The 26,770-nt window shown below is 49.1% G+C and overlaps 1 protein-coding gene across 1 annotated transcript; it reads left to right on the plus strand.

Moving 5' to 3' along the window:
• Positions 1–934: 934 nt before the first annotated feature.
• Positions 935–12,255, plus strand: ANKRD16 (ankyrin repeat domain 16; the record flags this gene model as incomplete). Its single annotated transcript, XM_079700678.1, has 7 exons — positions 935–1,254; positions 3,131–3,351; positions 5,047–5,089; positions 8,025–8,133; positions 8,844–9,005; positions 10,113–10,191; positions 11,438–12,255. The coding sequence occupies 7 exons, from the start codon at positions 935–937 to the stop codon at positions 11,617–11,619; spliced, it is 1,116 nt and encodes a 371-aa protein (XP_079556804.1). The 3' UTR covers positions 11,620–12,255.
• Between the last annotated feature and the right edge of the window lie 14,515 nt (positions 12,256–26,770).

Here is a 26,770-nt window from a genome sequence, read left to right on the forward strand (position 1 = left end):
GCCGCGCCCCCGCGTCCCAGGGCGCCTCGGCCTCCCGCGCGCGCGCCCCGCCGCGCCCCTCACCGCCGGCCCGCGCCCCTCTGCGCCCGCGCCCGGCCCCCAGTCCCCCGCGGACCCCCTGAGGCGGGACCCGCTGAGGAACCCAAAGGTTCGGCGTCCACACGGCTGGGCCCGCCCGCGCCCCCTTACACGCCGTCGGCCTCACGCACTATGGCGCTCCACACCGGGGGTCCCACCGCCGCCGCCGCCGCCGGGCCAGAGCCGCCCGGCCACCCAGTCCCAGCATCCCCCGGGCAGCGTAAGCCCGAGAAGGCCGCAGACTTCCTCCACCAGCTCCGCCCCCGCCGCAGCCCAGGGAAGAGCCCGCCTCCGGCGCTGACGGAATGCGTCCCTGGCCAATTGGGACGCGCGTGAGGAGGGGGCGAGCTTACGGACTTCTCTGGCGGCCATTCGAAACGCGCACTCGGAGAAGGGGTGGCTACCTCTAGCGGGCCCCGCCCCGTCCGTGCTTCCGCTAGGGCGGAAGAGGCGAGCAGAAACTTTCCCAGAGTTCCTCCGAGCTCGGGGACCCACTGAGGGGCCGCGGCAGTCGGGGTGGGGCGGGGCCGAGGCTGTGGGCGGGACAGGCTGCTGAGGGTGGGGCTGTGGGCGGGGACGAGCGGGCCCCACCCCGTCCCCGCGGGTCCGCTTTGCGTGTGACCGGGACCCGCAGCAGCGATCCCGCGGTTCACCTAATGTTTCGCCCTAAAGTGAAACCAGTGCGGGCGGCAGCCTCCGAGCGTGCGTTCGCGGCGGCCAGCGGGGCGCGTGGTCAGCCGGAGACCTGAGCGCCCGCCCGGGGCGGAGCCGGCAGGGCGAGGCCGGGGGCGTCCAGGGGAAGGGTCAGGGAGGGGCCTTGGGGGGCGGGGGCGGGCCGGGAGCGGAGCCAGGGGCCATGGCAGCGCCCGCGGACCCAAGGCGGCTGTTCCGGCTGGTGCAGGAAGGCCGGCTGTGTGCCCTGCGGGAGGAGCTGCGGGCGGCGGGGCGCGCCGGCTGCGCGGGGTCGGCCAGGGACACCCTCCTGCATTGCGCCGCGCGCCACGGCCGCCGGGAAATCCTGGCCTATCTGGTCGAGGCCTGGGACCTGGACATCGAGGCCGCCAACCGAGACTACAAGCGGCCTCTGCACGAGGCTGCCTCCATGGGCCACCGGGACTGCGTGCGGTATCTGCTGGGCCGAGGGGCCGCGGTCGACTGCCTGAAGAAGGCCGACTGGTAGGTGGCGGAACTTGCGGAGAGACCCTCACCATTCCCCGCAGAATCGTAGATTCCCGCTCCTTGGTCGGCCTCCACGCCATAGCCCCTCAGCCTTCCCCTATTGAGCAGAACATTGTTGCTCCCCTTGTGGGGTTAACTGCTCCGATCTTCTGTTCCAGGCTGCCTCCCATGATAGAGCAGAGAACAGTAAAGTACATGATCAGGTAGAATATAAGCAAACTACAAATTGTCTATATGTCCTACGTATAGCATGAGCCCCAGGGCGGGATGTTCTTCTAGGAAGATCTAGCTAAATGATTACTTCACCAGTGACATTGTTTTAACTTTATGCTTTGAAATAAGTATCTATAGGTTCTCAGAAATTTGCAAAGACATGGGAGAAGTCCCATGCACCTTTCCCCCATCTTCCCCCAAAGTTAACATCTTAACAGCCACAGTAAGGTAACAAGAACCACAATTGCTACAATCAGTATGCTTACTCGGATTTCACCAGTTATACGTACACGTGTGTGTGGGGGTGGTGGTGCTCTGTGTGATTTTATCACGTGTAGCCTTGCATGACCACCTCCACAGTCAACGATGCTCACCTGTAACCGTCACACAAAGTAATTGCATTGTGTTAGATCCACATCGTTTTCAGTACTATGTCCACCTCCTTAGAGGTTATGAACATCTGAAGATTCATAACATAATGAAGTTCCTGAATGAATCCACAAGGGATTCCTGATCTGATATAAATAAGGAACACATCAGACAGCCAGATAGCTAAACAAAGTTCATCTTGCCCACTGGCATGGGGGGGCGGGGGGCGTAGACCTGGTGACTTTTTGAGGTTTGCACTTTGGCTGTGACTAAGCACAAAACTGATTTTCTTATGCTTATCCAGTTCTATGGGTAAGGAAACAGTCTTCCCAAACAACCGTTAAAAGGGCACGTTTCGGTTGATTGTGTGCTTAGGAAGTGCAGTTACAGTGAGACATTTTTGCCTGTTCTCACCTTGCTGGCTTTCTCAAGTCCCTTCCCTGGATTCATTCCCTCTGTGAAGCACTTCTTGAAGATTCCAGCCTTCATTTATCTGGGTGTCTCCCTCTTGATTTCTCATTCACTATCATTACTACATTACCAAAAATAAAAAATCAAAATAGTGTTGGTAATTAAGTAATATCAACGCAGTCTCAGAGGACAGATCCTGGCTGAGACCCATGTAGTTATGTTGAGCTTCAGCTGGGCCAGCCCCTGGGACAGGAGGTAAACGAGACCTGCCCCGGCTTCCGAGAGTCATAGCAGATGAGAAGGCAGAAGCACAGAATCACTGATGTGGGAGAAGAGTAGTTGATCGTGATGTAGTTCACTGTCCCATAGTTGACACACATCATCAGTTCAGAACCTTATTGTAATCACGCCGTTTCATTTGCTCCACCAATGTAGGCTCCTTACGGCAAGGCACTTTGTCATATGCTCTTTTTTAACTCCTTTTCAGAACAGTTTAATTATCGGTTACTGATTGAGGTGAATGGGATAAGTCCAGCAGAGTACCTCTCATGCAAATATTCAGCACAAACTGTGATTTTGACTAGTTCTGTTCCAATTCAGTGCCATACTAAAAACTAGTTCAGAAACAACTTTGCCTCCTCAGTATTCCCCACCTGTAGGGGCACCCACGTCACAATCATTTTCCCCTTGTTAATTCTCCCAGGGCCCCCACGACAGGCAGGGAAGTTGCCAGCCAGAGCTGTGTTCCTGCTTCCCAGACTCCCGAGTCCTCTAGGTCTTCCGTCTCTGCCAAGGGTGTGCATTTTTCTGAAGCCCTGGTCAAGTGCTTCTAATGCCTCAGCTGCCCTTCCGTCTGACAGCTTGTCCCGATTGACCTTAGGACCCCTCTGATGATGGCTTGCACAAGGAGGAATCTTGAGGTGATCCAGGACCTCGTGGAGCACGGCGCCAATCCACTCCTGAAGAACAAAGACGGCTGGAACAGTTTCCACATTGCCAGCCGAGAAGGCGACCCTCTGATCCTCCAGTACCTGCTCGCTGTTTGCCCAGCTGCCTGGAAGACAGAGAGCAAGATCGGGAGAACCCCGCTGCACACGGCAGGTATGGCCCGGAGCTGTGCGGGATGCCACCCACCAGGGAACGAGGGGTTGGGGAAATGGCAAGGAATACGAGCAGCTTTGGGGTATTTGGGCAAACACTTAGTTTCTAAAACCAGTGTCACCCGGCCCTTAACATGCTCTTCTTTCTTGTTTTAGGTGACTTTTCGCATACATTTGTCTTCTCCTCCCCAGTTAGTTAAATGGTAGACTGGTTCTGTTCCTTACTAAGTCTTTGACCTTGGGCAAGGAACTTAGTCTCTTGAGCAGATTTCCTCAGCCACAAAATAATGATAACGATGATGCCTGTATCACAAGGTCGTGGGATTAAGGCACATGCAAGGCCCTCTGTGCAGTGTTATTATTATTAAAAGCAAAAGGAAAGGGGACTATTTCCTTGTATCTTCAGTAATACCTACTATGGTGCCGTCCATTTAAATAAATACAGGTGCTTCTAATTAAATACCAGGGCTCAATGGATGTGACTTATCTGGTGACAATGTTGAATATAAATCTGGACTACCATTTTCATTGTTTGGAGTAATTATCCTTAACTCTGAACTGTTTATTTGTAGATTATCTTAGTTGAAAGCAAAAGCACCATGGTATAAGACAAAAGGGGCATTAAGTAGACCAAGAGTCCAGATCAAGACATTTAGAACATAATCTTTAGCCCTTTGGGTAGCACATTGAATTAGAATACTGGGCTTTTAGGTTTCTCTGAAATCACTACCTGTGACATGATGTCATTGAGGAGATAGGCACACAGTTATTCTGGCCACAGTTAGGGACCAAAGAATCCTTTATAAAACTTTGCACATGAGTGGAAAAACTTCTCTGCTCGTGAATTGTTTGATGAACTACCCTGCTCTTGTGGAGAAACGGTCAGTGCCTAGTCATTCACACAAAATAGTGGAGAATAGATAGTCAAAATCTTTTTTTTTTTTTTTTTGGCCACGCTGTGTGGCTTGTGGGATCTCAGTTCCCCGACCAGGGATTGAACCCGGGTTAGAGCAGAGAAAGCTCACAATCCTAACCACTAGGCCACCAGGGAACTCCCTCGAAATCTTTATTATAGAGGATAGTTATTTCTAGCAGGAGAATTAAATTCCTGGTTATTTTGTCATGGATTACTCTTAAAATGTTTTACATTTCTTGGGCAAAAACTGACTGGTCCTAGGGATTTGTAGCACGAAAGTGAGGAGGCAGGTTAAGATTGAATGTTTGCCATCAAAGTCTCATAAAGACAAGATAATCAAGTGTGAGCGTTGTACCTGTTAAGTGAAAACATCACCCTTGGGCTTCCCTGGTGGCGCAGTGGTTGAGAGCCCGCCTGCCGATGCAGGGGACGCGGGTTCGTGCCCCGGTCCGGGAGGATCCCACATGCCGCGAAGCAGCTGGACCCGTGAGCCATGGCCGCTGAGCCTGTGCGTCCGGAGCCTGTGCTCCGCGGCGGGAGAGGCCACAGCAGTGAGAGGCCCACGTACCGCAAAAAAAAAAAAAAAAAAAAAAAAAAAAATCACCCTTTACCACTCATGCAGCTAAATGTGTCTTTTTCTGGGGCGGTGGCAGTGTACCTAACTTAATACTCTTTCCTGGAAGTTACAGCTAGAGGGATGGGGCACAGAGAGGTGCCAGGAGGGAAGAAGCATTTTATTTTTGTGCTAAAAAGCTCTCATTCTCAACTCTCTCCACCCAGCAATGCATGGCTGTTCAGAAGCAGTAGAGGTGCTTCTTCAGAGGTAAGAACAAAACAGCGGATTAAGGGAAGTATTTGCTAATTGACAGTTAATATCAGTGCTGCATAATATCAGAGCTCAGACAAAATGTTCATAAAGAATCTAAGGTACCAAACAGACATGAACAAAGGACTTAAGCAGATAAAGAAGGTGAAACAAAAATAGCTAACAAACCTGGGGAAACATTAGCCTTTTATCTGTTCATTCAACAGACATTCATATACTCACTCAGCAGTCACTGTACCAGGCGCAGTGGCTACCACAGCAACAAGATAATGTGGTTTCCCCCCCAACCCATGGAACTTACAGACGGGCAGGGAAGACAGACGCTGCCCACGTCATGTGAGTCTGATGAGCGTTACAGGGAATTGCGAGGTCCCCACAGCATCATGGGACGTGGCCTAGGGGTGAGGGATCTCGGCCCCAGTGACACTGATGCTATTACCTGGAGGAGGCTGAAAATGGGGGCAGGGTAGAGGGGGCATTCCAGGCAGGGGTGACAGTACCGTGAATGCTCAGGACCGGGGACAAACACAGTGCACGGAAGAAACCAAAAGAAGATAGGCACATGCTGTGTCCCAGGAATGATGGGGAGGCTGCAGAGGAAGGGCGATTCAGGTCCGGTGGGACGCTGGGCGCCACCTGAGGATTCCAGATCTTGTGCTAAGCGTATAAGATACCACTGAATAATAAGAGATTTGCATTTTTCAAAGACCCCCCGGTTGCAAAACAGAATGGATCGGAGGGGGAGCAAGCGTGGGTGCTGTGAACGCAGTCCGGCGGCTGTTGCAGTTGAACAGGAGAGATGGTGGTGGCTGGACCACGATGCTGACTATAGGGTGAAGAGAAAGGTCTGGAGACACTTGAGAGGTAGAATCACCAGATCTCGGTGAATAAAGGGACAAAGGGAATGAGGGAGAAGGACGAGTCTAGGATGACGGCCAGGTGTCTTGCCTAAGCAGCTGGTGCTGTGCTGGTGCCACCTGCCGAGGTAGATGACACCTGGGGAGGAGGGGCAGTCTTGGGGAGAAGCTGGCAGTGTCACTTTCGGGCATGTCGAGTCACATGTACCTGTGAGACACCCAGGCAGAGACATCCAGTGGGCAGTTAGACACAGATTCTAGCCCAGAGGAGAGGTGTGGGCTGAGATATAGGAGTGGGCCTCATCAACATAGAAGTGACGATTGAATCCGTAGGATGGAGGTGGTTACCTAGGAGACAATGAGTGAAGAGGAGGTGGCCTAATGTAGTGCCCCGAAAGCATCACTGTGTAGGGCTTGCCTCCTACGCGTTGGGACTGTATACCTGCAGTCATAACTACTTCCTTCATTCAACAGATGTTTTCTAAGCACCTCCTGTGTGTGTTAAGCACTGGGTGATAAGCAGTTAACACAGTTCTTTCCCTAACAGCCTGCAGGCTAGTGTGGAAGCCAAGTATAGACACACAATCACAGAAATGTCATAAAATTTCAAATGGTGATGATACTACAAAGGGAAAGTCCACAGTGCTGTGCGGAAGCAGGGGGTCGTCCTGTAGATCTGGGGGAGAAGATGGGCCTCTGAGGTCCTCCTGAAGCTGAGATTTGAAGGATGCCTTGGAGTTGGCCAGGTAAAGAATGGCACTAGGATATTCCAAGCAGAGGGGACCAGCAAGTGCAAAGGCAGCAAAGAGCCTGGCACCCAGGGGAGCAGAAGGAGGTGGGACAGGCAGGACCTTCGAAGGTGGGAACAGAAGAAGATGGGACAGGTGAGAGGTAGGGCCGGGAGGAAGGGGAGACAGGTGTGACCACGAAGAAGGTAGGAACGGAAGAAGGGAGGACCATGAAGCAATAGGAACGGAAGAAGGAGGACAGATAGGCTGCAGGACCGAGAAGACGGTGGGACCGGACAGAAGGGGGGTTGCCTTAAGCACAGGGAGGAGGGGCCGGCGGATCCCGGAGAAGTGAGTGGATGCCACATAGCCCTGACCATGGGAGGTCATGTTGAGGTTTTAGGCTTTGTCCTTTGTGGTTGTGAAGTAGTTAAAGGTTTTAACCAGGAGAGGCTGTACCCAAATTACGTGGTGAAAAGATTACTGTGTTAGTGGTGAGAACAGAATGGCTGGGCCAGAACCAAAGAGAGAGAAACGGGTAGGAGGCTGTTGCCTGTTGACTTGGTCTTTTTTTTTTCTTTTTTCTTTTTCCCAGCTGCACTGGGTCTTGGTTGCTGCACATGGGCTTTTCTCTAGTTGCAGCAAGCAGGGGCTATTCTTAGTTGTGGTGCGTGGGCTTTTTCTTTTTTTTTAACATCTTTATTGGAGTATAATTGCTTTACAGTGGTGTGTTAGTTTATGCTTTATAACAAAGTGAATCAGCTATACATATACATATATCCCTCTTGCGTGGGCTTCTCATTGCGGTGGCTTCTCTTGTTGTGGAGCATGGGCTCTAGGCGCACGGGCTTCAGTAGTTGTGGTACACGAGCTTAGTTGCTCCGCAGCAGGTGGGATCTTCCCAGACCAGGGCCCAAACCCATGTCCCCTGCCTTGGCAGGCGGATTCTTAACCACTGTGCCACCAGGGAAGTCCCTGTTGACTTGGTCTTAAGGGGTGAAGACAAAGATGGAGACAAGGATACAGTTTTGTTTAATATTTTGGATGTAGAATTGAGAGGTTTTGGTAATAGATTGGCTATGAAGGATGAGGGGTGACTTCAAGGCTCTGCATGAGAAGCTGGAGAGATCACGGTCCCTAAAATGGGACAAGAGGCTTAGAGGAGGAGCAGGTTTGCTGGGGAAACCAACCTGCTCTCGAAGAGCTCAGTACAGATACTGAGGTAGGGAAGGAGGGCAAGCACTCCAGGTTCTCACGGATCATCTATAAGGCAGGTGGTCAAGAGTCAGCACCGTTGGGTTTGAAGCGGTGACTGTTCCCAGCTGTTACTTTGTGTTTGGGCTCTAGGTGCCAGTATGAACCGGACTGCAGAGACAAGTGTGGCCTCACACCCTTCATGGATGCTATTCAGTGTGGACACATCGACGTAGCCAGGCTGCTCCTCAAAAAACACAAGGTATAGAAATGGTTTGGTTTTATCCCTTGAGTTCTTCCTACAAGTTTTAGATCATGGGATAAACAGGAAGCATTGTTGTTCAGATCATGGGTTCAAATCTCAGCTCTGCCACATCCCCCCCTCTGAGGTCCCCTTTACCTCTTTAAGCATCAGCGTTTCCATTTGTAAAACAGGGTTACTATAAGGATTAAATAACATAATGTACATAAAGCAGTTAGCAAAATAAGTATTCAATAAATAGTAGTTGTTGGGCTTCCCTGGTGGCGCAGTGGTTGAGAGTCCGCCTGCCAATGCAGGGGACACGGGTTCGTGCCCTGGTCCGGGAAGATCCCACATGCCATGGAGCAGCTGGGCCCGTGAGCCATGGCCGCTGAGCCTGCGCGTCCGGAGCCTGTGCTCCTCAACGGGAGAGGCCACAACAGTGAGAGGCCCGCGTACAGCAAAATAAATAAATAAATAAATAAATAGTTGTTTCATAATAATAATAACAGCAGACTCTCCCCAGTAACTGTTTGGCACTTTAGCCTACAGCGTTGAATCTTAACCATTTTTTTGGTTAGAGCATCCTTTGAGAATCTGACAAAAGCTTTGTATGTATCATGTGCCCAGGAAAATGTATGTAGACCACAGAGTTTTGCCAAAATGTCAGAAGTCCATGGACCCAGGTATCTCTACTCCTTACTTTTGTTCACGTCTCTCCCAACCCCTAGGCTTGCGTTTCTGCTGAGGACTCCCTGGGGGCCCAGGCCATCCACCGGGCAGCAGTCACTGGGCAGAATGAGGCCGTCCACTTCCTGGTCTCTGAGCTTGGCATCAACGTAGATGTGAGAGCGGCCTCCACCCACCTCACAGCACTTCACTACGCAGCTAAGGTTTGTTTCTTTCCAGAACAGTGTTCCTGCTTCCTGAGGCTTGCCTAACTCTGTTGATGAGTAACCCTGTAGTCGTGGTTCTTTTGCTCGATCTCTATGGAAAAAAGAAATTGGCCATGACATACTCTTAAAATGGTCATGATTCTAAAGCTCTGTGGCCCTTTAAATAGAAACTTGCCTTTATTTGTTTCTGGGTAAAAACTGAGAAGAGCCCTTTACTCCATGTAATGCCTGGGCTCTGTGTTCCCTCCTGCCCTTTTTTGTTTTCAGGAATAATGTTATTCGAAGCCGTAAAAATCCATCGTATGAAATTCCTAGTTCCTTATCCTTTTACTGGATTTCAGAAGATTTCTTTAAGTAAGAGAAGGGAATTGCATTTACTGGGCTCTCTGATGTATGAAGTATTGAAGACACACAAAAGTTTTCGCTAGAAAAGTAGCCACTATCTTTAATATTATTGGCTGCCTGCCTTGTTTTCCTAGCAACAGGAATAAACATTTTTCTGGTGAACTGCACTCTCCTGCCTGTGTTCCCCCTTTGAGAACGTGGGTATACAGTTGAGGGTGGGCTAAGAGCATGGTCTGTGGCCACAGGGATAAAAGCGAGTGGGAAGACTGAACCTGCAGCCTTGGTTTCAGTCTCAGCAGGTACTGACAGGCTAACTGGCTGGACAAAGGTATATCGATTGCTTTACAAAGGACAATGCCAGCTATGATAAGAATCCCATCCAGGGGAGGTTACACTCTTTTCCAGTTTATTTCTCCCCTAAAGATTTAGCAAAGAGTGTGTTTGCTTGGGAGATTTAGAATTGTGTTTTCTGAGTAAATCACAAGATTTATACTCCTTACACTGAGGGAAACCCAACCATAGTGGTCAGTGATTTGGCTACAAAATTGATCGTCTGTATTCTAATAACTAAACGTCACCTACATCTTTAATGATTTATGCTGAAATTCGAGAGTAATGTGACGAGCCTTCCTTTGGATATGAAAATTCAGTTTCAGCAGTCGAGTATTTTAGAAAAAGCACCTAATGTGCATTAGAGTTTGTGTTTAAGGCTTGCTTTTGTCGTCATTACAGTGGTAACAAGTTTATTTCAACTCTCAGGAAGGACACGTAAGCACAATCCAGACACTCTTATCCTTGGGTGCCGACATCAACGCCAAGGACGAAAGAAATCGATCAGGTACGACCTCGTTTTACACGTGCTTTGAAAATTATTAGTAAACTGAATGTAAACAATGCAAACAATGGACTTTTATGTTAAAATCATTACTTTTAATATTATTCCTCTAGTAGTTCAGCAACGTTTCCTTAAAAAAGCACCTCCTCCATTTGCAAAGCTATAGAACTACTGCTGTTACCATGGTAACGATGATGACTACTACTTACTGCTGCTGGTATTACTGTTGTTGTTTTGATTATTTTAAACCACACAACGTATGTGACATCAAAGCACTTTCTATCTTAATCCATGATCACACCAGCTCCCCAGGTGTTACATAGATTCTTCATAGGTCTTCTCTCTACGGAATGTATTTTAAAACCTTAATCACGGGCTTCCCTGGTGGCGCAGTGGTTGAGAGTCCGCCTGCCGATGCAGGGGACACAGGTTCGTGCCCCGGTCCGGGAAGATCCCACATGCCGCGGAGCAGCTGGGCCCGTGAGCCATGGCCGCTGAGCCTGCGCGTCTGGAGCCTGTGCTCCGCAACAGGAGAGGCCACAGCAGTGAGAGGCCCGTGTACCGCAAAAAAAAAAAACAAAACCTTAATCACTATAATTTTTTAGATTTCAGGCTCAGAAAGATATTTTCAGAGCTAATTCCTTAGACTTGGACTTTAGAATAAACCTTCTCAGTAGCACTCTGTGCACCAGTGTCCATCTTGCAAGGGTTAAGTAGGACCTTGTGATGCTTCACAACTCACTCCAGGGCTGCAGAGGAAGGTCACTAAGTCCCAGGACACAAACTTTCTCCTAACGACAGGGGAGCAGGACCCAGCATCATGGCTACAGCACATCAGAAACCCTCAGCGCCGATTTCCAACCAGGATGGGAAGATGTGTCAGCAGTTTTTCTTTCTGTTACATCATTCTTACTCATGGTGATATTTTTACTTACACAGAGAATTCACAAAACTTTGAAAATGTCTTCTGTACTATTTAAAGTCTCCTATTTCTCATTAACTTACTTTGTTTTAGACAAGTCTCTCAAATTCTCTCCAATTGGTTTTGTTACTTTTAAAACCATTTGTGACCAAGTCAGGTTAAAAGGAAAAATGTTTTGATCCAGAATAGGCAAAGTCATAGGGAAGAATATGGAACTATGAAATCTGTGCAATTGAAAGAGTCAGTGCTTTTATCAGGGGCATCCTGCTCCCCAGTCAGTACTGCTGTAGGTGATGCACTGAGCTGGGTGCCTCTGTCCCCACCCAGCCCTGCACCTGGCCTGCGCGGGGCAGCACGCGGCCTGCGTCAAGTTCCTCCTGTGCTCTGGGCTTGGGGACTCTCTGGACATGACGGGCGCCCTGGCTCAGCAGCTCACACGGAGTCCGGACGTCCTTCAGTGCTTCAACCACAGCGCAACAGCTGAGGGCGTTTCCAGAGGAAAACAGTGAACCCACAGTAATCCACGTCCTGCTGCTTGAATCCGTTTGCAGATGCAGTGAAATGGGCCAGTTGCCAGTGTTTTCTGCCCTCTCTCTCCTGCACTCCCCACTTTGGTGGCGGATTCCCCAGGGATGAGGCGGCTGTCTTCCTGGCTGTATGACTGCACATCACACGATTGGAATCTTTCCATAATCTCTGATTCACTTTTTCTGCCCTTCCAGTGGAGTCAGATGATGTTGATGAAGTCGGTGTCTGGAATCCTTAGAGAAGCATGAAAATACAGTGTACATACTGTTATGTATGGGTGTGAAATGTTTTATAATAAAGAGTGTGTGGTGAGGCCATGATAATAATATTTAGAATATAGCAAGTTCCTATCACCTTGAGCGGTAAAACATAATTGGCCTGTATACTTTCTTCTTTCATGGGCTTTTCATTGGCATTGCAATGGTTTAACTTTTGGCTTCAAAGCCTGGAAGGAAATGCTGGGATCTGTTTACATAGACATTTACAAGGAATGGAAACGTTTCTATAGTCTAAGCACTGCTACTGGAGCTATAATGTTTTAATCTTGAGGTTATTATTTTTTTAATGACAAGTTCTGTATTGGCTCCCTTTGGATAATAAAGGCATCTCAAAACGCATTGAAGATATTTACAAAGCTTTTCCACGACCTCATTTGAAAAATGGGGTTTGTCCCACAGGTCACATTTCCTGTCCCACCTGCCACCTGCCCACGGAAGCTTGTGGCTGTCGAGAAGTGAAACACTCGACATTGTAACTTAGAAAAATTTTGTAGCAATTTAAACAGGTTGAAGAAAGGATAAGTCCTCAGGCATTTGGATTCTTTTCCTGTTTCTTTTCCTTTTCTTTTTTTCTTTATATGCAAATAATAATTACTAGTGCAAGTCAATCTGTTAAAAAAGCGTTTGCATCGATCACAAGCAAGACTCAGTCCCCTCGTTCAGTGTCATCTGGTAAGAACTCGTCACACGCCCTCACCCCCGTTCTCAGCATTGTGCCAGGCTGGGCAAATAGCAGGAATGTCCAGTTCTCTGTTATTCCCAGGTGGTACTGGCTGACTTTTATCCCTAACAACCAGATAAATGTTCTGGTAGAAACATGACTGGGACCTCTGAATCACACACTGTCTCCATCTGCACCTCCTCCAGCTGCAGTTACCGTTTCCTGTGGCTCCAGAGATGTCTTCGTGTCCCTGCCTTTGGGTCTGAGGATGGCCTGTTACATGCATCCCTACTTGCAGGTGGGACAGAAAGACCCGTCTAGGGCTGCGCTTCTCCCCTCAACACACACGTGAAGCAGCTTTTTCTTTGCAGTGACTACACACAGGTGTGTTCCCACCCGAGCTGTGCCTCTGCCTTACACACTCGCCATGATGATGGTCTGTCAGGTTATGCTTGGTTCTCCAGTACACGGCTCTCCATTGAAAACGCCCCTGTAGCGTGGACAGGGCTGCTAGATGCTGCTGCCAAAGCTACTCGAGAGCCAGAGAGGGCAGTAATGATAGTAACATTCATGTGGCAAAGATAGTGGTGATGATATAATTACAACCTATTACTGCAGTAGTAATATATTGAGAATGCTAATGACAATGGTGGTGATCATTAGTAGTATTCCCTCACTTCCTAATTATAGGTACTTTTCTCACTTCCTTTGGGTCTTAAAAGTGGGGCCCTTCCCTGGCCACCAGATCTAGAATTTCGTTCCCTCCTTCAACATTTTATATCTTCTTCCCTTAGTTCATGTTTTCTCCATAGCATTTACCACTGTGGAATATACCAGCTGTCTTGAGTTATTTATTTTCTCTGTTGTCTGTCTCCCCCACGAGAATGTAAGCTCCTTGGCCAGGGTTTTTGTGTCTCTTGCTCACTATATCTACAGGACCCAGAACAATGCCTGGCACATGGTAAGGTTGTAGATCATGAGATAGCCAGCGAGTGAACGATAACTTCTGTTTCTTGAGCACTTACTGTGTCCTGGATGCTGTGCCGAGTGCCTTTCCTGGCCCGTCTTGTTCCATCCCTGGCTCTTACGAGGGGCAGCCCCTCCTGATTATCCTCCATCTCAAGCATCCTTTCTCATCCCGACCTCCTCAGAGAAGAGCCTGTGCTTGGTTCCCGGCTCATGGGCACTGCCGGCCCCTGCCGCCCGGCTTCCTCACTGCTGCTCTTAGGTCACTGGGACCCAATTGCCAAATCAAGTAACGTGCCTTTAGCCCTCATGTTACTGATCCTTTCAGTTCAATTATCAGTCACTCCCACCTTCCGGAAGCTCGTTTCTTGTCACCTCCGACAACACGCTTCTGGGTTTTCCTTTCTGACCTTCCTTTTCCGTCTCTTTCGCGAGCGCCTCTGTCAGGGCCTGTCCCATACATGCTTCTGTCCCCGCTCAGCACTGTCCCTGTGCCGAGTGTGCCTCCACCCGTCTCATCCACTCTCATCTCACTGCCCCCTGACTGTTGAGTCCCTCCAGCCCTGACCCTCTGCTGCCAGCTGCACATTTTTGCATGGACGTCCCAAGGCTGCCCCACACTCAACTCGCTCAAAACCTAGCCTCCCCCTAAAATAAAATTTTTTTTAAAAAATTGTAAATCAACTATACCCTAATATAAAATAAAAAATTGTAAAAAAAACAAAAAAAAACCCTAGCCTCCCCCAAACTGTGTACATTCATTCTGCACCTGCTGCCTGAGCTGTGACACCACCCTTCATTCCGCCTCCCCGGGTGCCTTCCTTCTCCAGGAGGCCCGGCCAGTATGGTCGGTTCCATCCTTTCGGTGACTCCCTGGTTCGGGCCTCAGCTTCACATCCAGACCGCTGCTGCCACAGCCCCCCAAGTTCTCCTCCTGCGCCCCCTCAGATGCATTCCCCACGCAGCCGTCGGGGCTCTGATGTGACCAAGGGCACTGACCGCCGATGCTGGCCGCCACCTTCACCAGGGTTCCCAGCGCCTCGTCCACAACCCAAGTCCAGAGACCGTGGCTGGTCCTTCCGAGAGCACAGCTGATCCACGTGAGAGGTCAGAGCAGAAGCCGGAAGGGATACAAAGAATTGCTGTCATTTGAAAATAGCTGGGACCCAACACACATTACCAGAAAAAGTTATACAAGAACGTACTTACGAGACAAAAGTAGAAAAGGGATTGCAACATGGAAAAGAAAGCACAAAACTCACCCCCAGAAAATGAGAGCTCTGCTGTTGGCGGGGGGAGCAGCACTTTATCCAGCCTGCCGTTCCTAGATCGGCCAGCAGGTGGCGGCACAGAGCAATGTCCCTTTTATTCACCCAGGCTTTTTTTTTATATATATGTAGAGCCCATTGTAAAATATAAAAAAGTAAAGGAGAAAACAAAACCGATCATTCCGCTGCCCTGAAATGACCACCCTTACTTCTTCCTAGTCTTTGTAAATGTACAAAGTTGAGATGATGCTGTATGTGCGGTTTACCCCAACTTTACATCTCAAGCACATCCTAATACTCTTCAGAACTCTGTGACCTTTTACTTTAATGGCTGTCTAATGCCCCATCGTATGACTGTCCACACTTATTCCTTTATGTTGTCATTTTGGGGTTCTTTTGTCTCGTTAAGATGAGATGTAGATGGGATAACCAGTGAAGCTTTGTCAAATTCGACTGAAAGGGCTTCCCTGATGGCGCAGTGGTTGAGAGTCCGCCTGCCGATGCAGGGGACACAGGTTCGTGCCCCGGTCCGGGAAGATCCCACATGTCGCGGAGCAGCTGGGCCCGTGAGCCATGGCCGCTGAGCCTGCGCGTCTGGAGCCTGTGCTCCGCAACGGGAGAGGCCAGAGCAGTGAGAGAGTGGAGGCCCATGTACCGCAAAAAAAAAAAAAAAAAAAAAATTCGACTGAAAAAGCAGGGTTAGGGAGCGGGTCCTGCGGGAGGTGGGGGAAGGGGACCGGAAGCCCATGGAGGCCAAGCTCCAGGGGCATAGGAGAGCGGAGGGAGGCTAAGCAGACAGCTTCAGGTGGACCCACACCAACACCTCAACTGACATCAGTATTTAGAGGGAGTGGGGTTGGTGGAACACGTGTGTTACATTTTCTACCATCACGAATAACAATGTGAACTTACATTTGACGGTCTGTAGACTTGTTAAAATTGCTTTCATAAGCCGACAAGGGTGTGGAGGGTTCAAGACCCAATTTGAAAGAGGGATGTGATGTTTATCGAGAAAAACGAGGTAGAAGTGGGGCCTGGCCTCTGACCTGAGCCGTGACAGTAGGATTTGCTTGGCCTGCATGAGGAAGGCCTATGGGAAAGCATTTGTAACATCCCCCAGAAAGGTGATTGACTTTGTAACATGGACAGGCCAAGGCCTTCCTGAGAAGAGCGCTGGGGAATATTTACACTCATCAGCCACTCAGGTGCTGCCACGGGGCCTTTTTTGGCTCGAGAACGTCAACCTCAGCGTGGATGCAGGCATTTCAGCCAGCCTCGTGGTGTGAGCTAAACCTCTTTTTCCTTCTTGCCCGCCTCTGGAAGACTCAGAGCATACTTAAGGGTGGGTGGCATCCCAGGGAGCACATGAAACAAGATGAAAAACACCACAGAGTGGTGATTACCTCTTGTTCAGGGTTCATTGCTCCAGGCGTTCCTCGCCCAGTTACCAGGATGGCCTGAGGACCAGCGGTGCTGCTGGCAGGATCAGGGCGCCTCTCCAGGCTCTGCAGTTAGCAGAATCCAACTCACATCCAGAAGTGTGGCTGGAAGGGAGCCCAGGAAACGTGGTTTATAATCTTCCTGGTTCTGCAGCGTAGGAAATCCCATAAAGAGGAGGTGGCATTTGAGTCCACACACCCACCATACTCGGTGTTGCTGGACTACCTTAGCAAATCTACCACCTGGGAGCAGCACAGCCCCAGGGGCTAGTCACTAATGCCTGTAAAATAATCCCCCCAAAGGAGAATCATTTCAGTGTTCTTTGGACTTCAAAAGTAGCCAAAGAATTCAAGTGACAGCTTATGGCAGAAAATCTTTTTCAGTTACTGAAATTAGGTCATAACTAAGAACATTCAGAATACCACATACACAGTTTAGGTGGTCTTAGTATAACTGGTAGGAGTGGGACAGCGGTGACTGCAAAATGAAAGTAATTAGCATGTACATGCTCTGTTAGGGGAGACTAAGGGGAAACAGGTGTTCAGCCTAGAAAAACATTCCAGTGGATTTCCTATGAAATCAATGTGTCCTGAGTTTAACTTTGAAACAAATTTAAAAATTGAAATTAATTAATTAATTAAATAAAATCTACCACCTGGGTAAGTGCCTGATTCCCACACACCATCACCAGAGCTGTGCTACCACATTCTTAATTTCTACTAACTTGATATACCATCTCACTGTTGTAATCCTGCATTTCTTTAATTATGGATCAGATTGAAGATCTTTAGATTGATTTACTGGCCATTTACATTTTTTCAGTTTTTATCAGCATTAGTTAGCTATGACCTAGTCAACAACAAACTACCTCAAAATTCAGTGGCTTAGAAAACAACTGTTGATTTCTCCAGAGGCTTCGGGTCCTCCGGTGGTTTGCTGATCCTACCTGAGCCAGGGGGGTGGCGTCCTGTCGCTTGAGCCAGCCGTGCAGGATGGAGTCGGCTCTGCTTTGTGTGGGTCCCCTCCTCAGTCAGGCTGGCCCGGGCTTGCTCTCCTGACAGTGGCAGGGATTGGACGGAGGAAAAAGAGACTCCAGGGCCCTTCTGTCTCTGCCCTGTGTGTGCAGACACTCCCATCCCATCAGCCAAAGCAAGTCCTCCTGCCAAGCAGAGCATGCGCCAGAGGGCACCACCCAGAGCCTGGATACTAGGAGGCCATTGATTGAGACCACTGGTGAAATCAACGTCTTGCATTATATTTGACTGTTTTGTTTGTCTTGATTTGTAAGAGCCTTTTTTATATTGAGTGAATTAGCTCTACACAAAATTCACGTGGTAACTACAATTTTTGGTGTGCATTTATAAGTGAAGAAAAAACAGACTACAGCATTGCAGAGATAATTTCCTATATATCTCCTTTTTTAGAAAACCTCTTTTGAATAGATATGGCCGTACATAGAGGCTAACTAAAGTGCTTGGAGTGGAAAGACACCGCCTGGATGCAGTGGAGTATGTCTGTTTGGATTAGTCTCTGATAGCTTCAGAGCACCTCTCAGGTTCTAGAGCATTCACCTGTGCCAGACTACAGCATGCATGGACTTTACTTTTCCCCATTTTGCTGAAAATCCACAATCAACTAAGATTCAGATGAACATAAAAGACCTAGGAGCAAAGTCCAGCTTGCAGGTTACCTTGTCCCTTGGTCCACAGCTCTGGTCTCGCTCTCTCCCCATTGTTCCAGCTGACATGGGCTTAGCTAGCTCAATTTAATCATTTAACATTAGACTGAAACAAAAATCGCTTAGTAAGAAAGGTCCACAAGTTGGGTTTCCCTGGTGGCGCAGTGGTTGGGAGTCTGCCTGCCGATGCAGGGGACATGGGTTCGTGCCCCGGTCTGGGAGGATCCCACGTGCCGTGGAGCATCTGGGACCATGAGCCATGGCCACTGGGCCTGCGCGTCCGGAGCCTGTGCTCCCCAACGGGAGAGGCCACAGCGGTGAGAGGCCCGCGTACCGCCAAAAAAAAAAAGAAAGGTCCACAAGTAAGGAAAAACACATACTCCAGAAGCAAAGAAGAATGGACCTCCATTAGTGTGGATCCCATATTTTCTCAAAAACACCTTCCTGACCTTATACGCATGCATGTGGGGAGGCAAGATCAATAAAACATTTACACACACAACTTTTCCTTCTCAGAGCTTCCATCCACTCTATTCACACCTCCTTTGTTGCCTTCATTAGTTACAATATAAATTCTCCCATAGCAAATACCCAAAATAACAGAGGCATAAGCACAAGTGTATTTCTCTCCCAGGTAAAAGCCTGGGCAAAGCCAACCTAGGGTGGGTTAGGACAGTTGAGGATAGACCGACCCCAGGTGTCAGTGGTCCAGGCCCTAAGACTGCTCACCAGCCTGTAAAGGGAGTTGCACCCCCGTTTTAGGAAGGCAGGTGTAGGGACTTTCCTGGTGGTGCAGTGCTTAAGAATCCACGCACCAATGCAAGGGACACAGGTTCGAGCCCTGGTCCGGGAAGATCCCAAATGCCGCGGAGCAACTAAGCCCGTGCGCCACAACTACTGAGCCTGCGCTCTAGAGCTCACAAGCCACAGCGACTAAAGCCCGCGCGCCTAGAGCCCGTGCTCTGCAACAAGAGAAGCCACCGCAATGAGAAGCCCGTGCACAGCAACGAAGAGTGGCCCCTGCTCCCCGCAACTAGAGAAAGCCCACGCGCAGCAATGAAGGCCCAACGCAGCCAAAAATAAATAAATAAAAATAAATAAATGTTTTAAAAAACCTTTAAAATTTTTTAAAAATTGTTTTAAAAATTAAAAACAAAGGAAGGCAGGTGTATCATTTCCATTCCCGTCCCGCTGGCCACAGCTTAGCCATGATAGCTGGCAGAGAATCAAAGTTGGGGGCCAGATGGGGTCTCTGCCACCTGCCATTTTCAGAGCTGCCTTGATGAGGGCTGTTTGTGTGCAGTCACCTGTCCCCCCACCCTGCACGCACACACACACTCACTTCCTAACCCCAGTTTTTAAAGTCCCAAGGAGCAGAGCCCAGCCCACTCGTTCACAGATGCGTGACGGACAGACACAAGAGGCCACCTGTGCAGACGGTATGGGGGGAGAGGCAGGCTCTGTCCCGCGTGGAGCAGGCACGGGTCCTTGTGCCAGTTACTTCCCCTCTCTGCGCTCGGTTTCCTGGTGGAAGGTGTGGCAGTGGCACTGCCTTCCGTGTTCATCGTGAGGATTCAGTGGGGTCGTGCTTGAGGTGACCAGCACATGGTAAGCACATGCATCAGCTGCGGGCATCTTCCCCGGTAACAGCAGCAGGATAAAGAGTCAGGGCTGGGGCCTCCCTGGTGGCGCAGTGGTTGGGAGTCCGCCTGCCGATGCAGGGGACACGGGTTCGTGCCCTGGTCTGGGAAGATCCCACATGCTGCGGAGCGGCTGGGCCCGTGAGCCATGGCCGCTGAGCCTGCGCGTCCGGAGCCTGTGCTCCGCAACAGGAGAGGCCACAACAGTGAGAGACCCGCGTAACGCAAAAAAAAAAAAAAAAAAAAGAGTCAGGACTGATGCCCTATGGAAGCATCATTTGTATTTTGTGTCCCGAATTTTCTTTCTCCTTCCTTCCCTGGGGACATCTCCCCACTTGGCCCTCAGGTGCCTCCATTTTCTTTTTTTAATCATTCTTTTTTTAAATTAATTAATTTACTTATTTATTTGGTTGCGCCAGGTCTTAGTTGCGGCAAGCGTCCTCCTCAGTTACGACTCACCAGCTCCTTAGTTGCAGCTCACGAGCTCCTTAGTTGTGGCTTGGCAGCTCCTTAGTTGTGGCTTGCGGGCTCCTTAGTTGCGGCATGCGAACTCTTAGTTGCAGCATGCGTGTGGGATCTAGTCCCCTGACCAGGGAGCGTACCCGGGCCCCCTGCATTGGGAGCGTGGAGTCTTAACCACTGCACCACCAGGGAAGTCCCCCTCCATTTTCTTTACTGAAAAGAAAATTTCATCTCAAAATCTTTATCCATGGGCTTCCCTGGTGGCGCAGTGGTTGAAAGTCCGCCTGCCGATGCAGGGGACGCGGGTTCGTGCCCCGGTCTGGGAGGATCCCACGTGCTGCGGAGCGGCTGGGCCCGTGAGCCATGGCCGCTGAGCCTGCACGTCCGGAGCTTGTGCTCTGCAACAGGAGAGGCCACAGCAGTGAGAGGCCTGCGTACCGCCAAAAAAAAAAAAAAAAAAAAAAAAATCTTTATCCATGCTAAGATGTTAATAAATTAATGAAAAACTCAAATTTTATCAGTCCCTGAGTAATCTGCATTTTACCAGGGATCAAATTATTAAACTGAACGAATGAAGCTCTCAAGCTGAAATGCATGCACCATTCAAAATGTAAAGAGGGATTTAAAAAATGTGTTCCATCTGGGCCTTTCCTCCTATCTTCCTACTTGAGACGTTTTCCATCCCTTTCATGACTACGTCTTGTTAACATTGTCTCCTTTCAGCATCTCAGGTGGGCCCACTTTTCTCCAGGTCCCCTGCTACCCACCCAAGTTCCAACCAGGATCCTCTTGTTCCAGTTACTATGGCTGCGCGACATCTTACCCCAGAGTCTAACGGTTCGAAGCAACGTTTCCCGCGCTCATGGATGCTGTGGGTCAGGGATTCAGACCAGGCACAGCAGGTGGCTCGTCTGGCATCCATGTGGCTGGTTGGCGGCCACAGGTCTTCGCAGGGGCTTCCACTGGAGGCCTCTTCCTATGGGCTGGTGTGAGCTTCTTCACAGAGTGAGACTGGGGTCCCAGGGGTGAGCATGCAGGGAGGGGAGGGCAGGGCGGGCAGAATCCACACTGCCTTTCCCCACCTGCCTGGGAAAGTCACGCAGCATCACCTCCCCACCTGCCATCTGTCAAGGCCGGCTGGGAAAATCTCACCCAGGAGCCAATGGAGACAGCCTCCACTTCTTGGGGGGAGTGGACAAGTTCCAGAACCGGTGGGACAGCAAGTGAGCCCATGTTGCCTCCCCCATGTCTCTCTCACCTGAATTCCTATAATGGCCTCTGAATGGTCTTGCTTCTTCCACTTTGGTGCTTCGCTTTGTGTAATTCTCACAAGCAGCCCAAAAAGCTTTTAACAGATTATATCGTGGCCCCATTACCCACCGCCAACTCACCATCTTCATTTGGGGTGGGGCTCAGTCCCACGCCACCCACTGCATAGAAAACCCCTCTCTGGGTCCCACTTCCATGTCGAAGGCCTGCCTTCAGTTCCCCAAACTGACCAGATTTTCTTACCCCTCAGTGTCTTCTGGAAATTTCTCTTGACTTGTCATGTGGGTTCCTCCTGTTCATCCTGGCCCCTGAGCACCACCCCCCAGAGAAGCCTTGCAGGACCCCAGCCTCAGAGCAGCCCTTCTGCAGCACTTTGTGCCATCCCTTCACGCAGCTGTTCATAACTGCCCGGATAATGCGGTGCTTTCCTACAAAACAAAACCCCATAAGATCAGCATCCACATCTGCTTTGCGGTTGGCATAGTGTGGAATGAATGAATTCCACAGTGAGGAGCTGTGGGAAAAGGACCAGCCTCTGCCCTCACGAGTCTGATGTCTGAGAGAGGAGCAAGGCTTGTTCTGTGACTACGTGACAGGCACAGTGTGCTAGGGGCCGGGAGAGGAGACAGCTTCGTGGAAGACGTGTTATCTGGGCTGGGGCTCGAAGGATGGATATAATTTTGATTTGTGGGCTTTCTGAGCAGAGTCCACAACAGCGATATGATATCGTGAGGTTGGGGCTGCCAGAGAAGATGCAGTTACATCTGAATTTCAGGTAAACCACAGGTACTGTTTAGTATAAATATGTCCCAGATATTTCACAGGATATAATTACACTAACAAAGTATTTGTGGTTTATCTGAAATTTAGGTTTAAGTGGGTGTCCCGGGTTTTCACTTGCCGGGTCTGGTGACCCTATGTGAGACTCCAGTTCACAGAGCATCCTTGCCTCTGCTGGGCAGTTTCTGCTGAGCCGTGGCCCCTTTGTTTCCCGTCTCACAAACCGGGGACAGAGACAGTGTGAAAAGTCATGTGACTCCTCTGTGGGCATCTCAGCCCCTCAAGATGCCATGTTCAGGTGCCCCCAAGCTCACCCATGCCGAGTCAGAGCAGGTGTGTAGGATGAACGCCAGGAACCAGGCTTGGGCGGCAGAGAACTCTCCCTGCCTTTCACTGTCTGGGAGACTGCACCAAGTGACTCAAGGTTCTCATCTGCACAAAGGCCACAACACCCACCTGGCAGAATCGCCAGAGTACAACGCCTGGCACATTGAAGGGGCTGAGTGAAGAGTTGGCACTGTGGCATTGTTATTTTGTTTGTAACCTGTCGTTAAAAGCATCTCCATGGCTTACTGTGTGGTGTCGGTTTCCCCGATAGCAACGGGGAACAGTATGGTCAAAATTTTTCAGATCTTAGAGTTTTAAGTCTAAGAACCCATCCAGGGACTTCCCTGGCAGTCCAGTGGTTAAGACTTCGCCTTCCAGTGCAGGGGGTGTGGGTTCGATCCCTGGTTGGGGAGCTAAGATCCCACATGCCTCGCAGCCAGAAAACCAAAACATAAAAAAGCAATATTGTAACAAATTCAATAAAGACATTAAAAATGGTCCACACCAAAAAAAAAAAAAGCACCCATCCAGTCCAGTGGAGGCTCAGCAAAGTTCAATAACTTGTCTGCCCTACAGCCAAGTGTCTGAAAACCCAGCTGGCGCCCTGCCCTCTTAGTCACAGGTGTGATGCTCCCTGAATGCCCAGTCACCCAGGCAATTCTGCATGAAGGCATCAGGCTGCATCGCTACCTCTTTCCAGTAGTTGGGAGATTTTCTCTCCTTTAAATATCAGTGAGGAACCTCCCTGGTGGAGCAGTGGTTAAGAATCTGCCTGCCAACGCAGGGGACACGGGTTCAATCCCTAGTCCGGGAAGATCCCACATGCCATGGAGCAACAAAGCCCACGTGCCACAACTACTGAAGACTGTGTACTTAGAGCCCATGCTCTGCAAAAAGAAAAGCCACCACAATGAGAAGCCCGCACACTGCAACGAAGAGTAGCCCCCGCTCACCGCAACTAGAGAAAGCCCGCGCGCAGCAACGAAGACCCAAAGCAGCCAAAAAATAAATAAATATCAGTGAGAATTGTGCCGAGGCAGGAATTTCAGTTTCCCACTCCATTTGCCTCAACATAATCCAGAAATTGTCTTTTCTCACTGGCTTCGGCACCGAGCTTGTGAGCTTGACTTCTTGGTGGGGTGAATTTCCTGCCCCCTACACACACACACACACACACACACACACACACACACACACACACACACAGGTCTTACTCATTTTTTTCAGCATGTAGGACACCCCCCCCATGATAATAACCAAATACTTTTACTATTCAGGTGTCCGAAATAGTAAGTGGATCGAAAGTGGGTTGCAAATGACAGCAGGCAAGCAGCGCGACCACATTTCCCCTGCTTTGCCTTTTGGTTTTCACCTCAGTTTCGTTTTGCCAAGTCAAAGGAGCTCACAGGAGAGGCCGAGCTGCCAGGCCTGACGGCAGGGCCTGAGATCGTGTATCTGGGGCTCTTCTATAGTCAGCATCTGCATTGCTTGGGTTAACTGATCTTCACCATATTTTTCCAAATGTCAGGGAAGAATGGGACCAGGGAGAGAGGAGCAACTGATTGTGACATGAGTTTCTCAGATGTCCCAGCTCTGTGACCCATTGCAACAGCTCGGCTGGTTTACCGTGGGGACCTTGCCCACCTGCCAGTGTCCAAAAATGGAACAGGGATCCCCAGACCTCAGGGATAAACAATAATCTTCCCTTTTCTCTTAATCCAAAGATGGGGTGGTGCACTCGGTAGGCAAGTCACGTCCTTCAAAACGATTAACCCACGGGGAAGTGGGGGGAAGGGGCAGGGACAGGGAAGGACCAAAAAAAAAAAACCCACAAATCATCTCGAACCAGTTCTTCTTTACAAGTGGTTTTCAAGCGACTAACAAGATTCTATTCTCTAGATATTTTCACGGGGCAAATCACAAGACAGATCGTCTCCCTGGCAGATTGGCGAGTAAATACATCCAAGGCTATGTTATAAACGAAATACCCAGTTCTACAGGAAGGCTCGAAAAATACCTCGGAGTAAAATAAGAGGAAGTTAGGAGGAGGCTGTGATTTAGAGTGCGTTCAGAGCAAAGATTTGAGAGCGTGCTCTCTGAGAAAGAAGCCATCATCACCTTCTGTTTGCTCTGTTTCCCAGGAGGGAAGAAGAGGTTTCCTGAAGGAAGTAGCACCTTTGGGTCGACCCATGTGGGAGACGAGGTGTCAGGAGCCACTGACCCAACTCCCAGGCTCAGAATTGCAAGATTCCTGGACCAACCAAAGACTCACAGTTGACTCTTCTTTAAAAAAAAAAAAAAAGAGAGAGAGAGAGAGATCTCACGTGATGACTGTTGATAAGACCAGTTCCTCTAGTTTATCCCCTCTGAGGTGGTCACCATCCTTCCTGATGGCCAAGTCCAGCTGGACAGCACACACAGCTTCCCCTCAGATAAACAGGAAAGAGAGAGGAGAGGGAGAAGGCAGGTTATGGAAGAAAATTATTATTTACACAGATGAAAATAGCTGGGTGATTCCACATTTTCACTGCGGGAGGAAGGAGTTGCCATTTGATAGAACAGCTGCTCTTCCCATCAGAGAGCCTGGTGACTTGTGAAAAGCTAAATACAGTGCTGGTTTAGAATTGGGTCTGTGCCGGCCTCAGTGTGAGCACGAGTTTTAAGAATTAGATCTTTTTTTTGAATTAGATTTTTTTAAATGCAATTACCAAAGACAGAAAAGGTGTAGCTAAAATGGGTGATTTATTCAACAAGGACCTACTGTATAGCACAGGGAACTCTAAATATTATGTAATTACCCATATGGGAAAAGAATCTGAAAAAGAATGGATATATGTATATGTATAACTGAATCACTTAGCTGTACACCTGAAACTAACACAGCATTGTAAATCAACTATACTCCAATATAAAATAAAAACTAAATTTTAAAAAAGACTAAAAAAATAAAATGGGTGATTTAATTTTTTTTATTGCTAACTATACAAAATTAATACATGATCAAGTGCAGGAAAACATAAAAGGGCAGAAAAGCCTTAGGATTTTAAATGTTTATTAAAATAAAAGTGTAAGCATGCAAATAACACAAACAATATAGAACTATGAACACAGAAAGTGAAAGTTCCCTGTTATCCTTTCCAGAACCAACCGGAGGTAACAGCTTAGTGAGCAGTTTTCCAGATTTTTATCTATATGTATGTAATCAAATACATACATTTGCAGGGGAGGGTACTACAAAAACTATGATCATAATTTAATACTTTCTTTGGGGGGTTCCCTTTCTTTTTTTCTCATAACTATATCTTGGACATCCTTCCATGCTCGTACTTTATAGGCACACCTTATACTTCTCAACTGCTACATAGGGCTCTATTGAGTGGGTATAATTGCAGGTGCACATTGTAACCCAAATTTTATCTAATAGCATTATAGTCAAACCAAAAGGCAATTCTTTTTTTTTTTTTTTTTTTTTTTTTGCGGTACGCAGGCCTTCCACTGCTGTGGCCTCTCCCGCTGCGGAGCACAGGCTCCGGACGCGCAGGCTCAGCGGCCATGGCTCACAGGCCTAGCTGCTCCGCGGCATGTGGGATCTTCCCGCACCGGGGCACGAACCCGTGTCCCCTGCATCGGCAGGTGGACTCTCAACCACTGCGCCACCAGGGAAGCCCCACCAAAAGGCAATTTTAGGGGATTCAGTGTAATCGTACTCTCATTACACAAATACAGTGTTTCTACTTTTTCATAGTTTCTTCCTGCCCTCGTCCATCTGCACACACGTTCTCATCACTCGTTCATTTAACCGCAAGCCTCTCACGGAACCCCTGATCTGAGGGCTGCTAGGTGCTACCAGGTCCTAGGGACCAGGCATGGCTGGTTTTGTGAGGGAACTGACAAAACAAGCAAACGTATCAAGCCAAAGTGTCATTTTTAAGACCCTCCAGTTGCTCTGTAATTTAAAGTTAAATGTAAACAGGCCTTTTGTACAAATGTTACATACCTTCCTGAAAAAGCAAAAGACTCATTTCTGTCAGATGCTTTTATCAAAGGCAGAATTCCCTTTCCCTGTTCTGGGTCTGTTTAGTCACAGTGCGTGGGAATCCCGGGGATGGGGTGGGAGGGCAGTGCTAGGGTTTGGTGTCTGTTCGTGACAGCGTTTAGCAAGCTGGTAGGTAACTTTACCTCACTGTTCTCTCAGTTCCTCTGGGGCCTGACAGGAAGCGGACTGTTTTTTCCTGCAGATCCTCTGGGCCACTGCTACGCTACAAGAAGTGTCAAGCGTAGAAGCTGCAGACACATCACCTATTCAAACATAAAGATAGACTCGGGGACTTGGATTATTATGAGAACAGAGATGCTAAACTCC

The sequence above is a fragment of the Hyperoodon ampullatus genome (genome assembly GCF_949752795.1).
Source record: "Hyperoodon ampullatus genome assembly, chromosome: 3".
In the NCBI taxonomy this organism is placed as follows: Eukaryota; Metazoa; Chordata; class Mammalia; order Artiodactyla; family Ziphiidae; genus Hyperoodon; species Hyperoodon ampullatus.